General features: G+C 40.3%; 1 protein-coding gene across 5 annotated transcripts in view; it reads left to right on the forward strand.

The window, feature by feature from the left end:
* RBMS2 (RNA binding motif single stranded interacting protein 2) overlaps positions 1–15,267 on the forward strand; it is a 39,032-nt gene that overhangs the window by 12,687 nt on the left and 11,078 nt on the right. For all 5 annotated transcript variants that reach the window (XM_054579923.1, XM_054579919.1, XM_054579922.1 and 2 more), the window contains 4 exons: positions 6,241–6,407; positions 10,321–10,379; positions 11,247–11,338; positions 12,789–12,946. In XM_054579923.1, coding sequence (XP_054435898.1) covers positions 6,265–6,407; positions 10,321–10,379; positions 11,247–11,338; positions 12,789–12,946 — 452 coding nt within the window. In that variant the 5' untranslated portion in view covers positions 6,241–6,264. The remainder of the gene's footprint in view (positions 1–6,240; positions 6,408–10,320; positions 10,380–11,246; positions 11,339–12,788; positions 12,947–15,267) is intronic.

The following is a 15,267-nucleotide window of genomic DNA, read 5'->3' on the forward strand; positions in this document are numbered from 1 at the left end:
TTTATTGTTTACGCTATTACAGTTGTCCCATTTTTCCCTCTTTGCTCCCCTCCACCCAGCCTGCCCCCAACTTCCATAGTCAATCTTTTTTTTTCCTTAATTCCTTCAGTTGTTTTTACCCATTCCCAGACTCTTCTACTCTCTGAGAGCTGTCAGCCTGCTCCCTATCTATGAGTCTGTTTCTATTTTGTTAGTTTATTTTGTTCATTAGATTCCACATATGAATGAAATCATATGGTACTTATCTTTCTCTGATTGGCTTATTTCACTTAGCATAATGCTCATTTTTTCCCCATTAAGTGTATAGTATAGCAGTGTTAAGTACATTTACTTACATTGTTCTGTAACCAAACTCCAGAACTCATTTTGCAAAACTGAAAGTCTACCTACCTTATGAAACAACTCCCCAGTCTCCTTTCCCCCCAGCTTCTGGCAACCACTGTTCTACTTTCTGTCTCTCTGGATTCTCTAAGTACCTTATATAAATGCAATCATACAGTATTAGTCTTTTTGTGATTGGCTTATTTCATTTAACGTAATATCCTGAATGTTCATCCTTGGTGGCACATGTCAGAATTTTCTTGCTTTTCAAGGCTGAGTAATATTTTGTTGTATGTATATATGCACTACATTTTGTTGATCCATTCATCTGTGAGGGACACTGGAGTTGCTTCTGTCCTTTGGCTATTGTGAATAGTGTTGCTATGAACATAAGTGTACAAATACTCTTTAAGACTCTGCTTTCAATTCTCTTGGGTTTATTCCCAGAGGTAGACTTGCTAGATCATATGGTAATTCTATTTTTAATTTTTTGAGGAATCACCACATTTTTTTCCATAGCAGCTGTACCATTTTACATTCCCATCAACAGTGCACAAGGGTTCTTAGGATATCTCCACATCTTTGCCAACACTTATGTTCATTTTTTTTGATAGTAGCTATTCTAATGGATGCAAGATGGTATCTCACTGTGGTTGAGATTTGCGTTTCTCTCATATCAGTGATGTTGAGCATCTTTTCATGTGCTTACCCATTTGTATATCTTATTTGGAAAAATGTCTGTTTAAGTCCTTTGCCTAGTTTTTAATGGCTTGTTTATTTTTTTGCTGTCGAGTTTTAGTTCTTTATATATTCTGAATGTTAACTCCTTAGCAGATATGTGATTTGCAAATTTTTTTTTTCATTCCGTAGGCTGCCTTTTTACTCTTGCTTGTGTCCCTGAAGTACTTTAGTTTTAAATTTTGATTTAGTTTAATTTATCAATTTTTTCTTCTGTTGCCTATGCTTTTGGTGTTATATCTAAGATACTGTCAAGTCCATTTTCCTGAAGATTTTCCCCTATATTTTGTACCAAGAGTTTTATAGTTTTAGCTTTTATGTCTAAGTCTTTGATCCATTTTGAGTAAATTTTTATGTACAGTGTAAGGTAAAGGTCCTACTTCATTCTTTTGCAGGTAGATAATCAGTTTTCCCAATTCCGTTTGTTGAAAAGACTCTTCTTTCCCCCATGGAATGGGGAAATAAACAATTCATAAGTTTTAAATTGTGTGCTCTCCTGAAATCTCACACCCTATTGCTCCATCCTGCTGGGGACATGAATCATCCTTTTCTCCAGCATATCCAGTCACTTAGTAGGTCTCTTGATTATCAGAGCGACCAGTGTGGTATTTCAGGGCTTGTGTTCAAGCAACCTGCATTTTACTCAATAATGGCCTAAAAGTGCACAATTCATTCTCCATACTTGTTATTAGCCTGTTGAGATTTTTCTATTTTTTTCATGATTAAGACTTGATAAGTTGTACGTTTCTAGGAATTTATCCTTTTCTTTTAGATCGTCCAGTTTGGTGGTGTGCAATTGTTCATAGCAATCTCTTGTTATTTTTTTGTATTTCTGTGGTGTCAGTTATAATATCTGCTCTTTCATTTATAATTTTGAGTCCTCTCTTTTTCTTGGTAAGTCTAGCTAAAGTTTGTCAATTTTGTTTATCTTTTAAAAAAAGTCAGCACTTAAATTTGTTAATATTTTATTGCTTTTCTATTCTCTTTTATTTATTTCTGCTCTGATCTTTATCTTCTTTTTTCCCCTACTAACTTTGGGCTTAATTTGTTCTTTTTCTAATTTCTTGAAGTTGTTTATTTGAGATCTTATTTTTTCTTAATGTAGACATGGTTAGCTATAAACTTCCCTCTTAAAACTGCTTTTGCTGTATCCCATAAGTTTTGGTATGTTGCATTATCATTTTTGTTTGTTTCAAGATATTTTTTAATTTCATTTTTGACCCGTAGGTTGTTCAAGAGTGTGTTGCTTAATTTCCACATATTTGTGAATTTTCAAGTTTTCCTACTGTTAATTGATTTCTAGTTTTATACTATTTGGGTCAGAAAAGATACTTGGTATAATTTCAGTATTTTTAAATTTGTTGAGACTTGTTTTGCAACCTCATATGGGCTCTGTCAAGCAGAATTTTCCATATGCACAGGAGAAGAATGTATATTCTGTTGCTTTTGGATGGAATGTTCTGTTAGGTCCATTTGGTCTGAAAAATAGTTCAAGTCCAATGTTTACATATTGATTGCCTGTCTGGGTGATCTACCTTTTGTGGAAAACGGGATATTGAAATCCCTTAGTATTATTGTATTGTTGTCTATTTATCCTTTCAGATCTGTTAGTGTTCGCTTAATATACCTACGTGCTGTGATATTGGATGTATTTTTACAATTGTTATATCCTCTTGATAAATCGACCCCTATATCATTATGTAATGACCTTCTTTATTTCTTTTACAGTTTTTCATTTAAAGTATTTTTTTTCTGACATAAGTGTAGCTATCCTTGCTCTTTTTGTTTCCATTTGTGTGGGATGCCTTTTTCCATCTCTTTGCTTTGTTCCTGTATGTGTCCTTGTAACTGAAGTGAGTTTTTGTAGGCAGGATAGATATAGTTGGGTCTTATCTTTTTTTCTATTCAGCAGCTCTGTACTTTTGATTGTAGAATTTAATCATTTACATTTAAAGTAATTATTACTAGGTAAGGGTTTATAATTGCCATCTTGGTAATTGTTTTCTGGCTGTCTTGTAGTTCCTTTTATTCTTCCTCTCTTGCTGCCTTCTTTTATGAATCGATGATTTTCCATAGTAATATACAGGTATACCTCATTTTCTTGTGTTTTGCTTTATTGCACTTTGCAGATACTGCTTCTTCTTCTTCTCCTTCTCCTTCTCCTTCTCCTTCTCCTTCTCCTCCTTCTCCTTCTCCTTCTCCTTCTCCTTCTTCTTCTTCTTCTTCTTCTTCTTCTTCTTCTTCTCCCCTCCCCTCCCCCTCCTCCTCCTCCTCCTCCTCCTCCTCCTTCTTCTTCTTCTTATAACAAATTGAAGGTTTGTGGCAACCCTCTATCAAGCAAGTCTATTGGAACTATTTTTTCCGACAGCATTTGCTCACTTTGTGTTTCTGCATCACAGTTTGGTAACTCTAACAATATTTCAAACTTTTTCATTATATTAGATTTGTTATGGTGATCTGTGATCAGTGATCTTTGGTGTTACAATTGTAATTGTTTTGTAGTGCCACAAACTGCACCCATATAAGACAGAAAATTTAATAGATAAATTCTGTGTGCTGTGACTGCTTCATAAACCAGCCATTCCCTTGTCTCTCTCCCTGTCCTCCAGCCTCATATTCCCTAAGACAGAGCAATATTGACATTAGCCCAATTAATAACCCTACAGTGGCCTCCCAGTGTTCGAGTGAAAGGAAGAGCGCCTCATCTCTCACTTTAAATAAATAACTAAAAATGATAAAGCTTTGTGAGGAAGGCATGTCAAAAGCTGAAACAGGCTAAAAGCGAGGCATCTCGCGCCAGCCAGCCAAGTTGTGAATGCAAAGGAAAAGTTTTTGGAGGAAATTAAAAGTGTTACTTCAGCGAACACATGAATGATAAGAAAGAAAAACAGACTTATTGCTGATATGGAGAAAGTTTTAGTGGTCTGGATAAAAGATCAAACCAGCCACAGCACTCTCTTAAGCCAAATCCTAATCCCGAGCAAGGCCTTAGCTTCCTTCAACTCTATGAAGGCTGAGAGAGGTGAAAGCCACAGGAGAAAAGTTTGAAGTGAGCCGAGGTTGGTTCATGAGGTTTAGTGAAAGAAGCTGTCTCCATAACATCAAACTGCACAGTGAAGGAGCAAGTGCTGATGTAGAAGCTGCAGCAAGTTATCCAGATCTAACTAAGATAATTAATAAAGGTGTCTACTCTAAGCAACAGATTTCAGTGTAGACAAATCAGCCTTATACTGGAAGAAGATGCCATCTAGGACTTTCATCACTATGGAGAAGCCAATGCCTGGCTGCAAAGCTTCAAATGACAGGATGACTGGCTCTCTTGTTCGGGGCGAATGCAGCTGGTGAGTTTAGGTTGAAACCAGTGCTCATTTACCATTCCCAAAATCTTAGGGCCCTTAAGTAGATCTATGCTGAATCTAATTTGCCTGTGCTTAATCAGTGGAATGACGAAGTCTGGATGACAGCATATCTGTTTACAACATGGTTTACTGAATATTTTAAGCCCACTTTTGAGACCTATTGCCCTGAAAAAAACATTACTCTCAGAATGTTACTCTTCATTGACAATGTGTCTGGACACCAAAGAGCTCTGATGGAGCTGTGCAAGATATTAATGTTGTTTTCATGGTTACTAACACAGCATTCATTCTGCAGCCCATGGGTCAAAGAGTAGTTTTGACTTTCAAGTCTTAGCATTTAAGAAAGACATTTCTTAAGTCTATCGCTGCCATAATTAGTGATTCCTCTGATGGATCTGGGGAAAGTAAATTGAAAGTAAATAAATAAAATCTTGAAAGAAAAATATTTATTTATTTTTAGAGAGAAGGAAAGGGAGGGAGAAAGAGAGGGAGAGAAATATCGATGTGCGAGAGATATTCATTGTCTCTCACATGCCCCCAACTGGGGACCTGGCCTCTTGCCCAAGCATGTGCCCAGACCAGGAATCGAACCGGTGACCATTTGGTTCACAGGCCAGTGCTCAGCCCACTGAGCCACATCGCCAGGGCCCAAGTAAAGATTTTTATTTTGAAGTTTGCTAAAGGTCAGAGGCATGAAATATAAGAGGCACATTTCTCATTAATTAAGATTCTTTAGGGTGAGGATTTTCCCTTTTTTATATTCATGGTTCTCTTTTTCTTTTGTTACTAATCCAATTCCTCACCACCTTCCTCGCCATCACCACCACCAAAATGAGAGAGAAACCTGGAGATGAAATTGGCATTTTAAAGTAATTTCAAATAGATTCATATATTAGGTGCTTCAAGCCAAGGGAGATTTGGAATATTAGTGTGATATAGTAAAATGTACTGTATTACAGGTAATTATGCAAATTTAGAGTATTATAAGCCAAATGTAAACACTAAAAGCCTGATTAGAGTATAAGGATATAATATATGCCAGGAAGGAATGGATTCATGTTCCAGCCAACCTGGTATTTTGTCTCTAATAGAAGTACTTAAAAATGTTAAGCAGAGTCTGGTTGCCTGTTTTGGTATCAGTAGTGAAAGATTAGAGAAGTTTAACCCAACCTGGATTTCTTGACCATAATAGGTCTATTATTCACTTATTTAAACTTTTAAAACTTATAACTAACTCATAGTTGACTAAACCGCTAACATCATTATAACACATTTCAGTTTTTACTATCTGATGTGGTAATTAGTATTTCATTTTATTTGTCTAAGTTTATAATAATTTTCAAGCTTTTGCATGTCTTTTGTAGTTCTCATATTCTATAGTTTTATGAAAAATCTATGTTCAACTTATTTATATCTTCATGATTTAGTAAATTTTTATTTCCTCTTCATCATTACTTAATGGAACCTAGATTTTATTAGACTTGTCTCAGGACACAGTTTACTTAAGAGGCATACATTGTTCTCTAGTGTCTGTATGATAAAAACATCCTTCTCTAACAAAGCACTTTTTTTTCAAAACCTTTAACAAGCTTATTTGGCCTCTCATTATTCCTGAAAGTTAGGTAAGACAGTTATGTATTTACTTACTCTGTGGCAGACAGGAATTCCTTCAGTTAGTTTTGTTTTTTTTTTTAACTGTCCTATTGAGTTCATTGATGTTAAAGTTTGAAATTATCCTCTCCAAGGGGCCAGAATCTTCCTCACTCTCCAGCATTTAAATGTATAATCCTTTTGACCTTCTGTTCCTCATGTCTCCTTGCAGCCATATGTGTCATTATCTCAGCAGATGGCACCACCTAGTCCAAGCAACAGTACCCCTAACAGCAGCAGTGGGAGCAATGGAAATGACCAGCTGAGCAAAACCAACCTCTACATCCGGGGATTGCAACCAGGCACTACTGACCAGGACCTTGTCAAGTTGTGTCAGTCGTAAGTTGGGGTATGTGTGGGTAGGCTTCCAGGGACAGTATAGATTTGGTGATAGTGGCTTCTTGTCAGATATTCTTATCCTGAAAAAAGCAGTACTATTTTGCTTCTACCTCATAGTCATAAAGTTTCTCAGCAGCCCCTCTTAAATTCTACCTGCTACTAATATATAAACCTTTGTGTTTCTCTGAGGAAAGCCAGGATAAGGCTGGCCTTTGAAGCCTAGTATATGGCTGTTTCTAGCAGTTGATGATCTAGAGATGACGATATTGGTGGACAGATTCCTATCCTTACACCTAGAAATGTTCAGTGTGTCCAAAGGTATTGATTAGAAGCCAGTGAGAGCCAGCTGTGGGGAAATAAGGAAGTGGGACCAGCCCAGTGAATTATATACTTAGGAGACTTTCTGCTGCTAGAGATATTCCCAGTGCACCAGAGGAGCCCTCAAATTAGTGGATAAAGAAGAAGGTGGAGGAAGAGGTTGTCCCTTTCCATCCATCCCCTGAAGACTTTTGGGGTTCTTCAGCGTAGATGTGAGTCATGAGATGACATAACAACCGTGGAATTAGCCCAGTTAAGAATGCTGGGGAAATGGCAAGTGTGCAGAAATGTCAGCTCATTTCCTTTTGTCAGAAAAATATCTTTCAAATAATATAGTTGGGAAAATTACTAGAGGAAAAAATCTGGGGATGGTTTGGGGACATTAATGGGGAGAAGGAAAATTGAATTTGGGTCAGTGAACAACAGAGAAAAATTGGAACCTGAGATTATGTCAATTTACCATTTAAAAAAAACTTTGTTTTGAAGTATAACAAGTGTATATAAAAATGCACAAATCATAAGTGTATATACAACAGTGAATTTCCATAAGGTGAATACACTCTTATTGTTACCAGATCAAGAAATAGAATATTATCAGCTCTTCAGAAGCCCACCTCTCAATTACACTTTCTTCCCCACCCCCAAAGGTGTCTTCTTGAATATGCATAGTGCTGCTATTAACTTGTACATGTCTTTTGGTGCACGTGTGTACACATTTATGTTGGGTATATACCTAGGAGTAAAATTGCTCATTGATAAGGATGTGCATTTGTTCAGCTTTTGTGGTACTGCTGAACAATTTTCTGAAGTCGTTAAACTAATTCAAATTCCCACAATGTATGTAAGTTCCAAGTCCTAGAGGGGCAGAACATTTGCCCCCAAATTATAGTTGTATGAGGTACTAGATGTACTCTATAAGTCCCTTACTCTCCTGATGTTGTGGTTTGCAAATCATATGGATTTTTGCCAGCTCCAGGCTAAAACAAACTCAATCTCTTATAGATGTTCGAATAAAACTGGTTCCTTTACCTCAGCTTACCTTGCTAGAAAGATATTTAAATGGAACTCAGTCTAGGATTAGTAATGTTTTGGGGGAATGGAAATTGGCAGACATGTTGGTTTATGAGGGAAAAGAGTATCGTATCAATCTAGTTCCTTGATTTCTTCACTGTGCATTTTTTATCCTAAATATTCAATATATTGTGCTACAAAAATGCTCTTTCTCCATGAGACAGAGAAAACATTCAATTCTACTTCACTATACTTTTAGGCATTCATTTTGCCCTTTCTGCTGTGTGTGAAGGCATGGAAGTAGTCAGGATGAGCATGTAGGAGGGAAGTAAGGAGTACAAAAGGGGACTGCGGAGAAGTAGGAATGAGGCTGGGAAAGCACAGGTGCAAGACGAGTTATGATGAAAGGGAGGCTGAGACGAGCAGGTGAGTAAACCCTCCTGGATGCTTTGAGCTGGGAGTTACTTCTTTCTAGGAAGGGTGTTTCCTGTGTGGAGAAGGACTTCCTGCCTTTGTCCCAGTTGTCTCTCTCTGGGTTGTAGGGGAAGCAAAAGTTGCTGGATCCTAAGCCCTGGTGGGCAGGAAGGAGAGGATAGAATCTGGGACTGGAACTCATGGTTCTCTTGGAGGGGCTCCTTCTGAGGAGGAAGCAGCAGCGCGCAGCTCAGCTGTTGCCAGCTGCCATGGAAAGTCTGAGCTCAAAGTCTCAGGCTGCTCAGACCACAGCAAGCTCCACCCTGGGGCCTTGATAGGGATAGCAGCGTGTGTGTCCTCTGGCCTAGTCTCATGCAGCTCTTCCTTTGCCTAAATTTGGGAAAGAATCCAAGTATGGAGCCCCGAAGGGCTAGGATCGCCGCATCCCCCACCCCCTTTTAATGTGTTTTTTTCCCCAGCCTCCAGGGCATTGCTTAGCTTACTCTTTCTAATTCACTGGGTCACAGAAACCCTACTGAAAAAGTCAGTGAGAGGTCGCCAGAGGAGTGAAACAAAGACATCAATCATGCTATGTTCTTTAGGGATAGAAGAGCGGTAGAAAAAAAAAGAATGCTTCTTTGGGGCATTGGCCTTAAATTCAGTCCCCACAAAGTGTTTTCAGTTAAATCTTATACTTCTAACTGTATTAGTTGTATCTGTTCTGTCTCTTTAATATTTTCACCCTCCTGAAGTGGAATGCAGAGACTTTTCTTTCTAGTGGACCACTTCTAATATAATTCCTGACCTGTGATACTTCACTGCTCAAGTTTGGGGACTCCAAATGACTCTGCTGCCGAAGTATGATTTTCAAAAAGTTGAAAAACACGACTGTCATGCAAATATAGGTGAACACACACCAAAGATTTATTCTAGTCATTCATGAGGGAACTGGCAGGCGGGTAAAACGGGTCCACAGAGCATGAGGGACAGAGCATTTATAGGATGTTGGAATAAGATTGCTTGGCTGCATACAAAACTGGTTCATATCTTAAAGAACAATTAAACAGTAACCTTTGGGAGTATCTTTTCTACTGGACAGAAATTATTTGCATTTCTACTGGATAAAAATCTGCAAGGTAATACGTATCTTCCCGAAGTCTGGGCTCTAATCAGTAATACATAGTAAGTGAAACAGAAACAGCTCACTAGATAGTGAAATACACCTCGAATGGGCCTTTTAGTCAACATTCCAGAATGACATGGAAAGGTTATGCACTCCTCTTTTTGCCTTATCGTCAAGTTTTGGATCATTTTCTTAACCCTACTGTTGCACCTGGTCTTGTGCCTACTCCCCTCCTAACACATTTAAATCTTGGCAATGATAAATAGAAGTGTTAGAATACAGGAAAGCAGGAGAGAGAGCCATTTGCTGTGGATTAAGGGTGAGGTCCCTTGAATATAGTAACAGTAACAGCAGTTAAGAATTTTTAGGTGTTTACCATGTAGTAGACCTTCTTGCTCTATATTCACTTTACATTCCCAGCAATCCTATTTCTGTTTTACTGGTGGTGAGATGGAGGCACAAAAAGGTTAAATGACTTGTCCAGGATCGCACATAGCTACAAAGTGGCAGAATGAGGACTTGAACAAAAGACATTTTGTTCAGGTTAACCTTCAGTCAGGGGCCGTTAGAGAAGTAGGGAATGGAGTGTCAGAGTAGAGAAATGTCTGTAGGTTTTTCATAGGAGGAATGGTGTTTGTCCAAAAGAAGATAAGTAACATTGAGGATCGGTTTTAGTCCTCAAGGAGCTCTAGCCTGAACTCTGCCCTTGCACACACGGTTAGGTGTGTGTCGCCGAGCTTCTTTCCCCAAAAGACAGTAATCTCCTCCCAACCAGCATCTGAGTCTTAGCTGGAGAAGAATAGAGACATGTGTTGGACTATAGGTACCTTATTTCTTCTAATCCCCACAAAGGTAGGCACCTTTGGGGATTAGGTTTATAAAATAATCATGGCATATTAAATTCATCTCTTCTTTGTTTTTATTAGTAAGTTTTGAGTAGGGCCAGTTGTCCTCGTGGGAGTGGAGAAAGAACAGGGAGTCATCCGGATGTATCAGTCCCTAAATCCCTGTCCCCAGGTTATCACTTTGCATTTTCTTCTCCCTTAGATATGGCAAGATTGTCTCCACTAAGGCCATACTGGACAAGACCACAAACAAATGCAAAGGTGAGAAAACAGCTGTTCTTGGTGATGGAGAGCAGCTGTGAGCGAGCCCACCCCTTCCTTGTCTCTGTCCTTTACTGCCGAAAGTCACGCACATCCAAGGCCAGAGAGGAGTCTCAAAGGTTTTCAGGCTTAAAAGACGAGTAGATATTTAGGTTGTTTGGAGACCAGATAGCTAGAGCCACAAATGCTATTTTGGGGGCCCCAGGCTAGAAGTCTGCACAGCCTTGGAATCCCTTGGGCTTACTTTGGACCCCATGTTTCCCTGGATTGGATGGGGAATAAGGGCAGGTGAGATAATGTCTCCTTGGCAAAGGATTGTAAATGCTTTTTGGTGGCAGTGGGCTGGATGACTTGGGAGGTATTGTTTTGTGAGGATTAAAATAATTTTGTTGGGGTTTTGAGCAGTTTTAGGGGGAGATTAAGAGCTGAAGGAAGGGAAAAGTGTAGGTTGGAGTGGGGAAGGGCTCCTTCCAGCTGGTGCCTGGTTATCTGCAATGAAGGGGCTGTGTCCCCTACATGCCTAGCATTTCTGGGGTGTGGCTAGAAAAGAGGAAGAGATTTTTTAGAAGTGGGGGGTGCTGTGGGTTAGTAGAAGAGCCTCGTTCCTGAATCCTTAGTTTTTAAGAGGGAGGGAGAAAAGCAAGGGTACCACAAGGGCCTTATTACCCCTGGGGTTTTTAGCTTTAAAGTAGACCAGATCTCACAGGGTGGGGAGCACATGGATAATGACCCGAAACCTCTTAATTTTCCTTTCTCCCCACCACCTCTCTTACATGGATGGTAACTCTTCCTCTGTCTCCTGAAAAGCCCGGGCCTCTTACCTCCCCGACACCCCCGCCTCCCAGTGATGCTCTCTCCCTGTTCCAGGCTATGGCTTTGTGGACTTTGACAGCCCTTCGGCTGCACAGAAAGCTGTAACGGCGCTGAAAGCCAGTGGGGTACAGGCACAGATGGCAAAGGTAAGGGTGCTACCCCATGTGTTTTCCTCCCAGGGGCTCTAGTTAGCAACACAGGTCCAGTTTCAAGGTTTCCAGAGCGTTTAAAAACGATAAAGTCGACAGGCAAAGGCCAGCTGCAGTGCTTTTTGACTATATCTGGCCAGAGACAGTCTGGGCCAGAGACCCAGTTAGCACCCCTTGGCTGCTAGAGGGAGACAATATTCAAAATCTGTGGTGGGCAGTTCTCTCAACTCTTTTCCTCTCATCAAGTATTATAAGCAGGGGACAGGGTCAAGAGGCTTCTTGCCTTCCCGCTGTTGTTTCCCCATCCCCGCCCTGGCCCCTCACTTTCCTACCAGCCAGCTTGTGGTAGTTTTGCCACATTGTCTGAAGAATGTCTTTTGCCATTTGTGTCTCTCAGAGGTTCAGAACAATGCCTCCACCTCCCAACTTGGTTCCCTGGGGGTGGGGGGTGGTTCTGTGTTTGGGGGTGAGGGAGAGATACCGCAGCAGGGAAGAAGACAGTCTCTCTTTCTCAGATCTGTCTCAAACCTTTATTTTCATCTAGACTACTAGGAATCCAGAGGCTTTTCTCTTCCTTCTTCTCTTACTTGGGATTGTCCCCTTGCCTTTCTGAAGCAATTGTGAATACACCATGTAGAGCTAATGAGGCAGGTCTGCCAGCCGCCTTATCCTGTGAAGGTTGAAGGAATGGAAGCCCTGAAGGGAAAGGCAGAAGAGGGGTTAAGGTTAGTGGTGACCCACAGTCTAAGGCAGAGTGACTGCTTAAATCCTTACAAATACAGCTACGGGGAGTTACAATCGTGTACACCGCGCACTGAAGGGCTCTCCCACCCACCTCTTCTTTCTGTACAGCGGAGTCTAGGAGCCTCAGTGTTCCCCTGAGACTGGAGCTCTCCGGGCTCCCTGGTGACCCAGACAGTATCCATGTGGCCCTTAGTGCAGCCCCCAGCACATCGCCTTCCCTTTCTCCTTCTCCCCTTGCTCCCCTCTTCCTGTGTTTCCCTCCATCAGGGATTGAACAGGCATTCCTGCTCAGGGAGTCTGCTGTGGCCGGAAGAAGGGGGAGGGAGGATCACTCAAAACAATCCAGCCGGGGACGAGGCAGTCCAAGAGAATCCAGCCTCCGGGACAGGCTGCTGCGGGGAGGAGGGAGTGCTGCTCTGCCTGGGTCTTAAAGAAACAGACAAAACTTTATCAGTGACTTGTAGTATGGGCTTGTAGTTACAGCATTAGTAATATTAAATCTGCATTTTTTGTTTGTTCGTTTTCTGGCCTGGATTCAGTATACAACCCATGATAATGGGACTAGGTGTTTTTTGCAAATAGCGAAGATTCTCTTTGTTTATGTGGGACCCTTCCTGCTCTCTCTTTTCTGAGATGTCATTTTGCACTGATGGTGGGAGGGGGATGAAATGGGAACTTCATTTTCTCTCCTTTATTTCCATAGCAACAGGAGCAGGACCCCACAAATTTATACATATCAAACCTCCCTCTGTCAATGGATGAGCAAGAACTGGAGGGAATGCTGAAGCCCTTTGGCCAAGTTATCTCCACTCGAATCCTTCGAGACACCAGCGGGACCAGCAGAGGGGTTGGCTTTGCAAGGTGAGGGACGCCAAGAATGGGAAATGATGACATTAATAAAGAGTGTCACTTGGGGCCCTGGCCAGGTAGCTCAGTTGATTAGTGTTGTCCCAATACATCAAGGTTGTGGGTTTGATCCCCAGTCAGGGTACATACAAGAATCAACCAGTGAATGGAACAAGAAATAGATGTTTTTCTCTCTCTCTCTCAAATCAATAAAAAATAATAATAATGTCAACTAGAAGGTCATACACACACACACACACACACACACACACATCTGTGCCCCACCCTCCCACCGGGACCAAACTATTGGCCAAAAATACTTAACTGTAAATCAAAAGTTCATCTAATTATAGGCCACAATACTCACAAATCCATTTGTCCCCAAATCTTTATTTTTGCCATGACTTCCTGCTACTCTAGCCTTTGTTCCTTTTGATCCAGACCCAACCAGACTTAAATAATTTTGTATCTTATAGTTTACGGAGTAGTTTTTCATCCTATTACCTCATTTAATCATTACTACAACCCTGTGGAATATTAATTTTCCATTTTATAGATAAAGAAACCAAAGTTCCCCAAATGAGGTGATTTGTCCAAGGTGTCACAGGAGTGGGTAGTAGAAGCAAAGCCCTGATCCTTCCAGCTTCCAGATCAGTCAGGACAAAGTGGATGTTCTGATCTACCTTTTCAGATCCATTGAGAGACTTAGATTCCAGAACCAACTCACTCTGCCACTAACTGCCCACGTGATAGGAGACCTTCCGGGGCCTTGGTTTACTCTGCGGGGATTGATTTAGATGTGTGATTTTCTTGTGTTCCCTAGCACTGCAGAACTGACCTTGTGCCCTCCTCTGAGCTTAGGTGTCATTGCTGTGGTGGGATATCAGCTCCCCCTGTCCCACTTAAGAAATGGTTATGCTTTTATTTATCTTAAGATTTTGTTTGAAAGGAGATTTTTTTTTTTCCTTTTAGTTTGAAAACTATTGGACTAATGTCCCTGTTTGTTTTATAATGTCTTGTCTGGTCCAAGAGCACTCCCCTACACTGGAGCGGTTCAGACCTTGCAAACAAGGAATACAGACAGTGTCTCTGGCCAACTCAGTCTTTGTGGTACCACCTGCTGGCGATCCCAAGTATAACTAAAGAAGTTCCTAAGCTTGTGGTCCTCAAACATTTTTGCTCCCATACTCTCTGAAAGTGGAGGTTCCTAACCTGTTTCAGATTGTGGCACTGCAGTTGTCTTAATTTTTTCCCCCAAGACCAAAAAACAAAAAAGAAAAAACCAAACAATCCCCAAAACCCTTAACAGTTCAATTTATTAGGTAATTAAATGTCCTGAACAACTCAAAAAGTGTTCATATTGTAATAATTTTGTAACTATTTGAGAAGATACATTGAAAGAGAAAATATTTTTAGTTCATCCTTAAATAATTATACTTACTAATGGGATGTGTGCCTGTTGGAGACTGCATAGCCTCTCAGACGTTGGAATCAGATTGGATGCTTGAACTTTCATCTCCTGTTACACATTGGTTTTCTTATGGTACTTGCTTTTTGTCATAGCAACTGTTGAAAAACCAGCTTTGCAAAAATACATTATCAAAAGGATTGTTGTGTGCTCTACACAGTATCTAACAGATGTTGCTGTATTTTCTTCAGAAAATTAAAGGTGTCCCTTGTTGCGCTTGTGCATGTACAGCACAATGACCAGTGAGTCTCGGAGCCCAGTTTGGGACCGTGGCTTGGAAGGCTTGAAAACCAATGAAACTCTTGCATATTTCTACATTAATACAGATATTTTCTTCATATATTTAGATTCTTTTTTAAAAAAGATTGTATTTATTTACTTTTAGAGAGACGGAAGGGAGGGAGAAAGAGAGGGAGAGAAAAATGTATGTGTGAGAGAAACATCAATTGCCTCTTGCGTACCGCCTCCTGGGGACCTGTCGCAAAATCCAGGCATTTGTCCTGATAGGGAATCGAACCAGTGGACTTTTGGTTCACAGGCTGGTGCTCAATCCACTGAGCCACACCAGCCAGGGTGATTTAGATTCTCACTGTGTGATTTCCAGCAAATTATAAACATTGATATTTTAAATCAAACTGTCACATCATTTTTCAGTGCATCCAAATGAGATCTAAATGTCATAGCAATTTGATACACAAAATCTTCCATTTTGAAAATACATAAGGCATTTCTTTTTAAATAGTTATAACTATTACATCTTTCTTATAATGTTCCTTTTTTCCTTCTTGATCCTGTATTTTTATTTCATTTGCATTATATTCTAGTGTAAAACATTTTTATAATTGCAAGTCTTTTTGTGGATCATTCT

The sequence above is a fragment of the Pteronotus mesoamericanus genome, unplaced genomic scaffold, assembly GCF_021234165.1.
Source record: "Pteronotus mesoamericanus isolate MK-2021 breed Mesoamerican mustached bat unplaced genomic scaffold, CSHL_Meso_final contig_56, whole genome shotgun sequence".
In the NCBI taxonomy this organism is placed as follows: domain Eukaryota; kingdom Metazoa; phylum Chordata; class Mammalia; order Chiroptera; family Mormoopidae; genus Pteronotus; species Pteronotus mesoamericanus.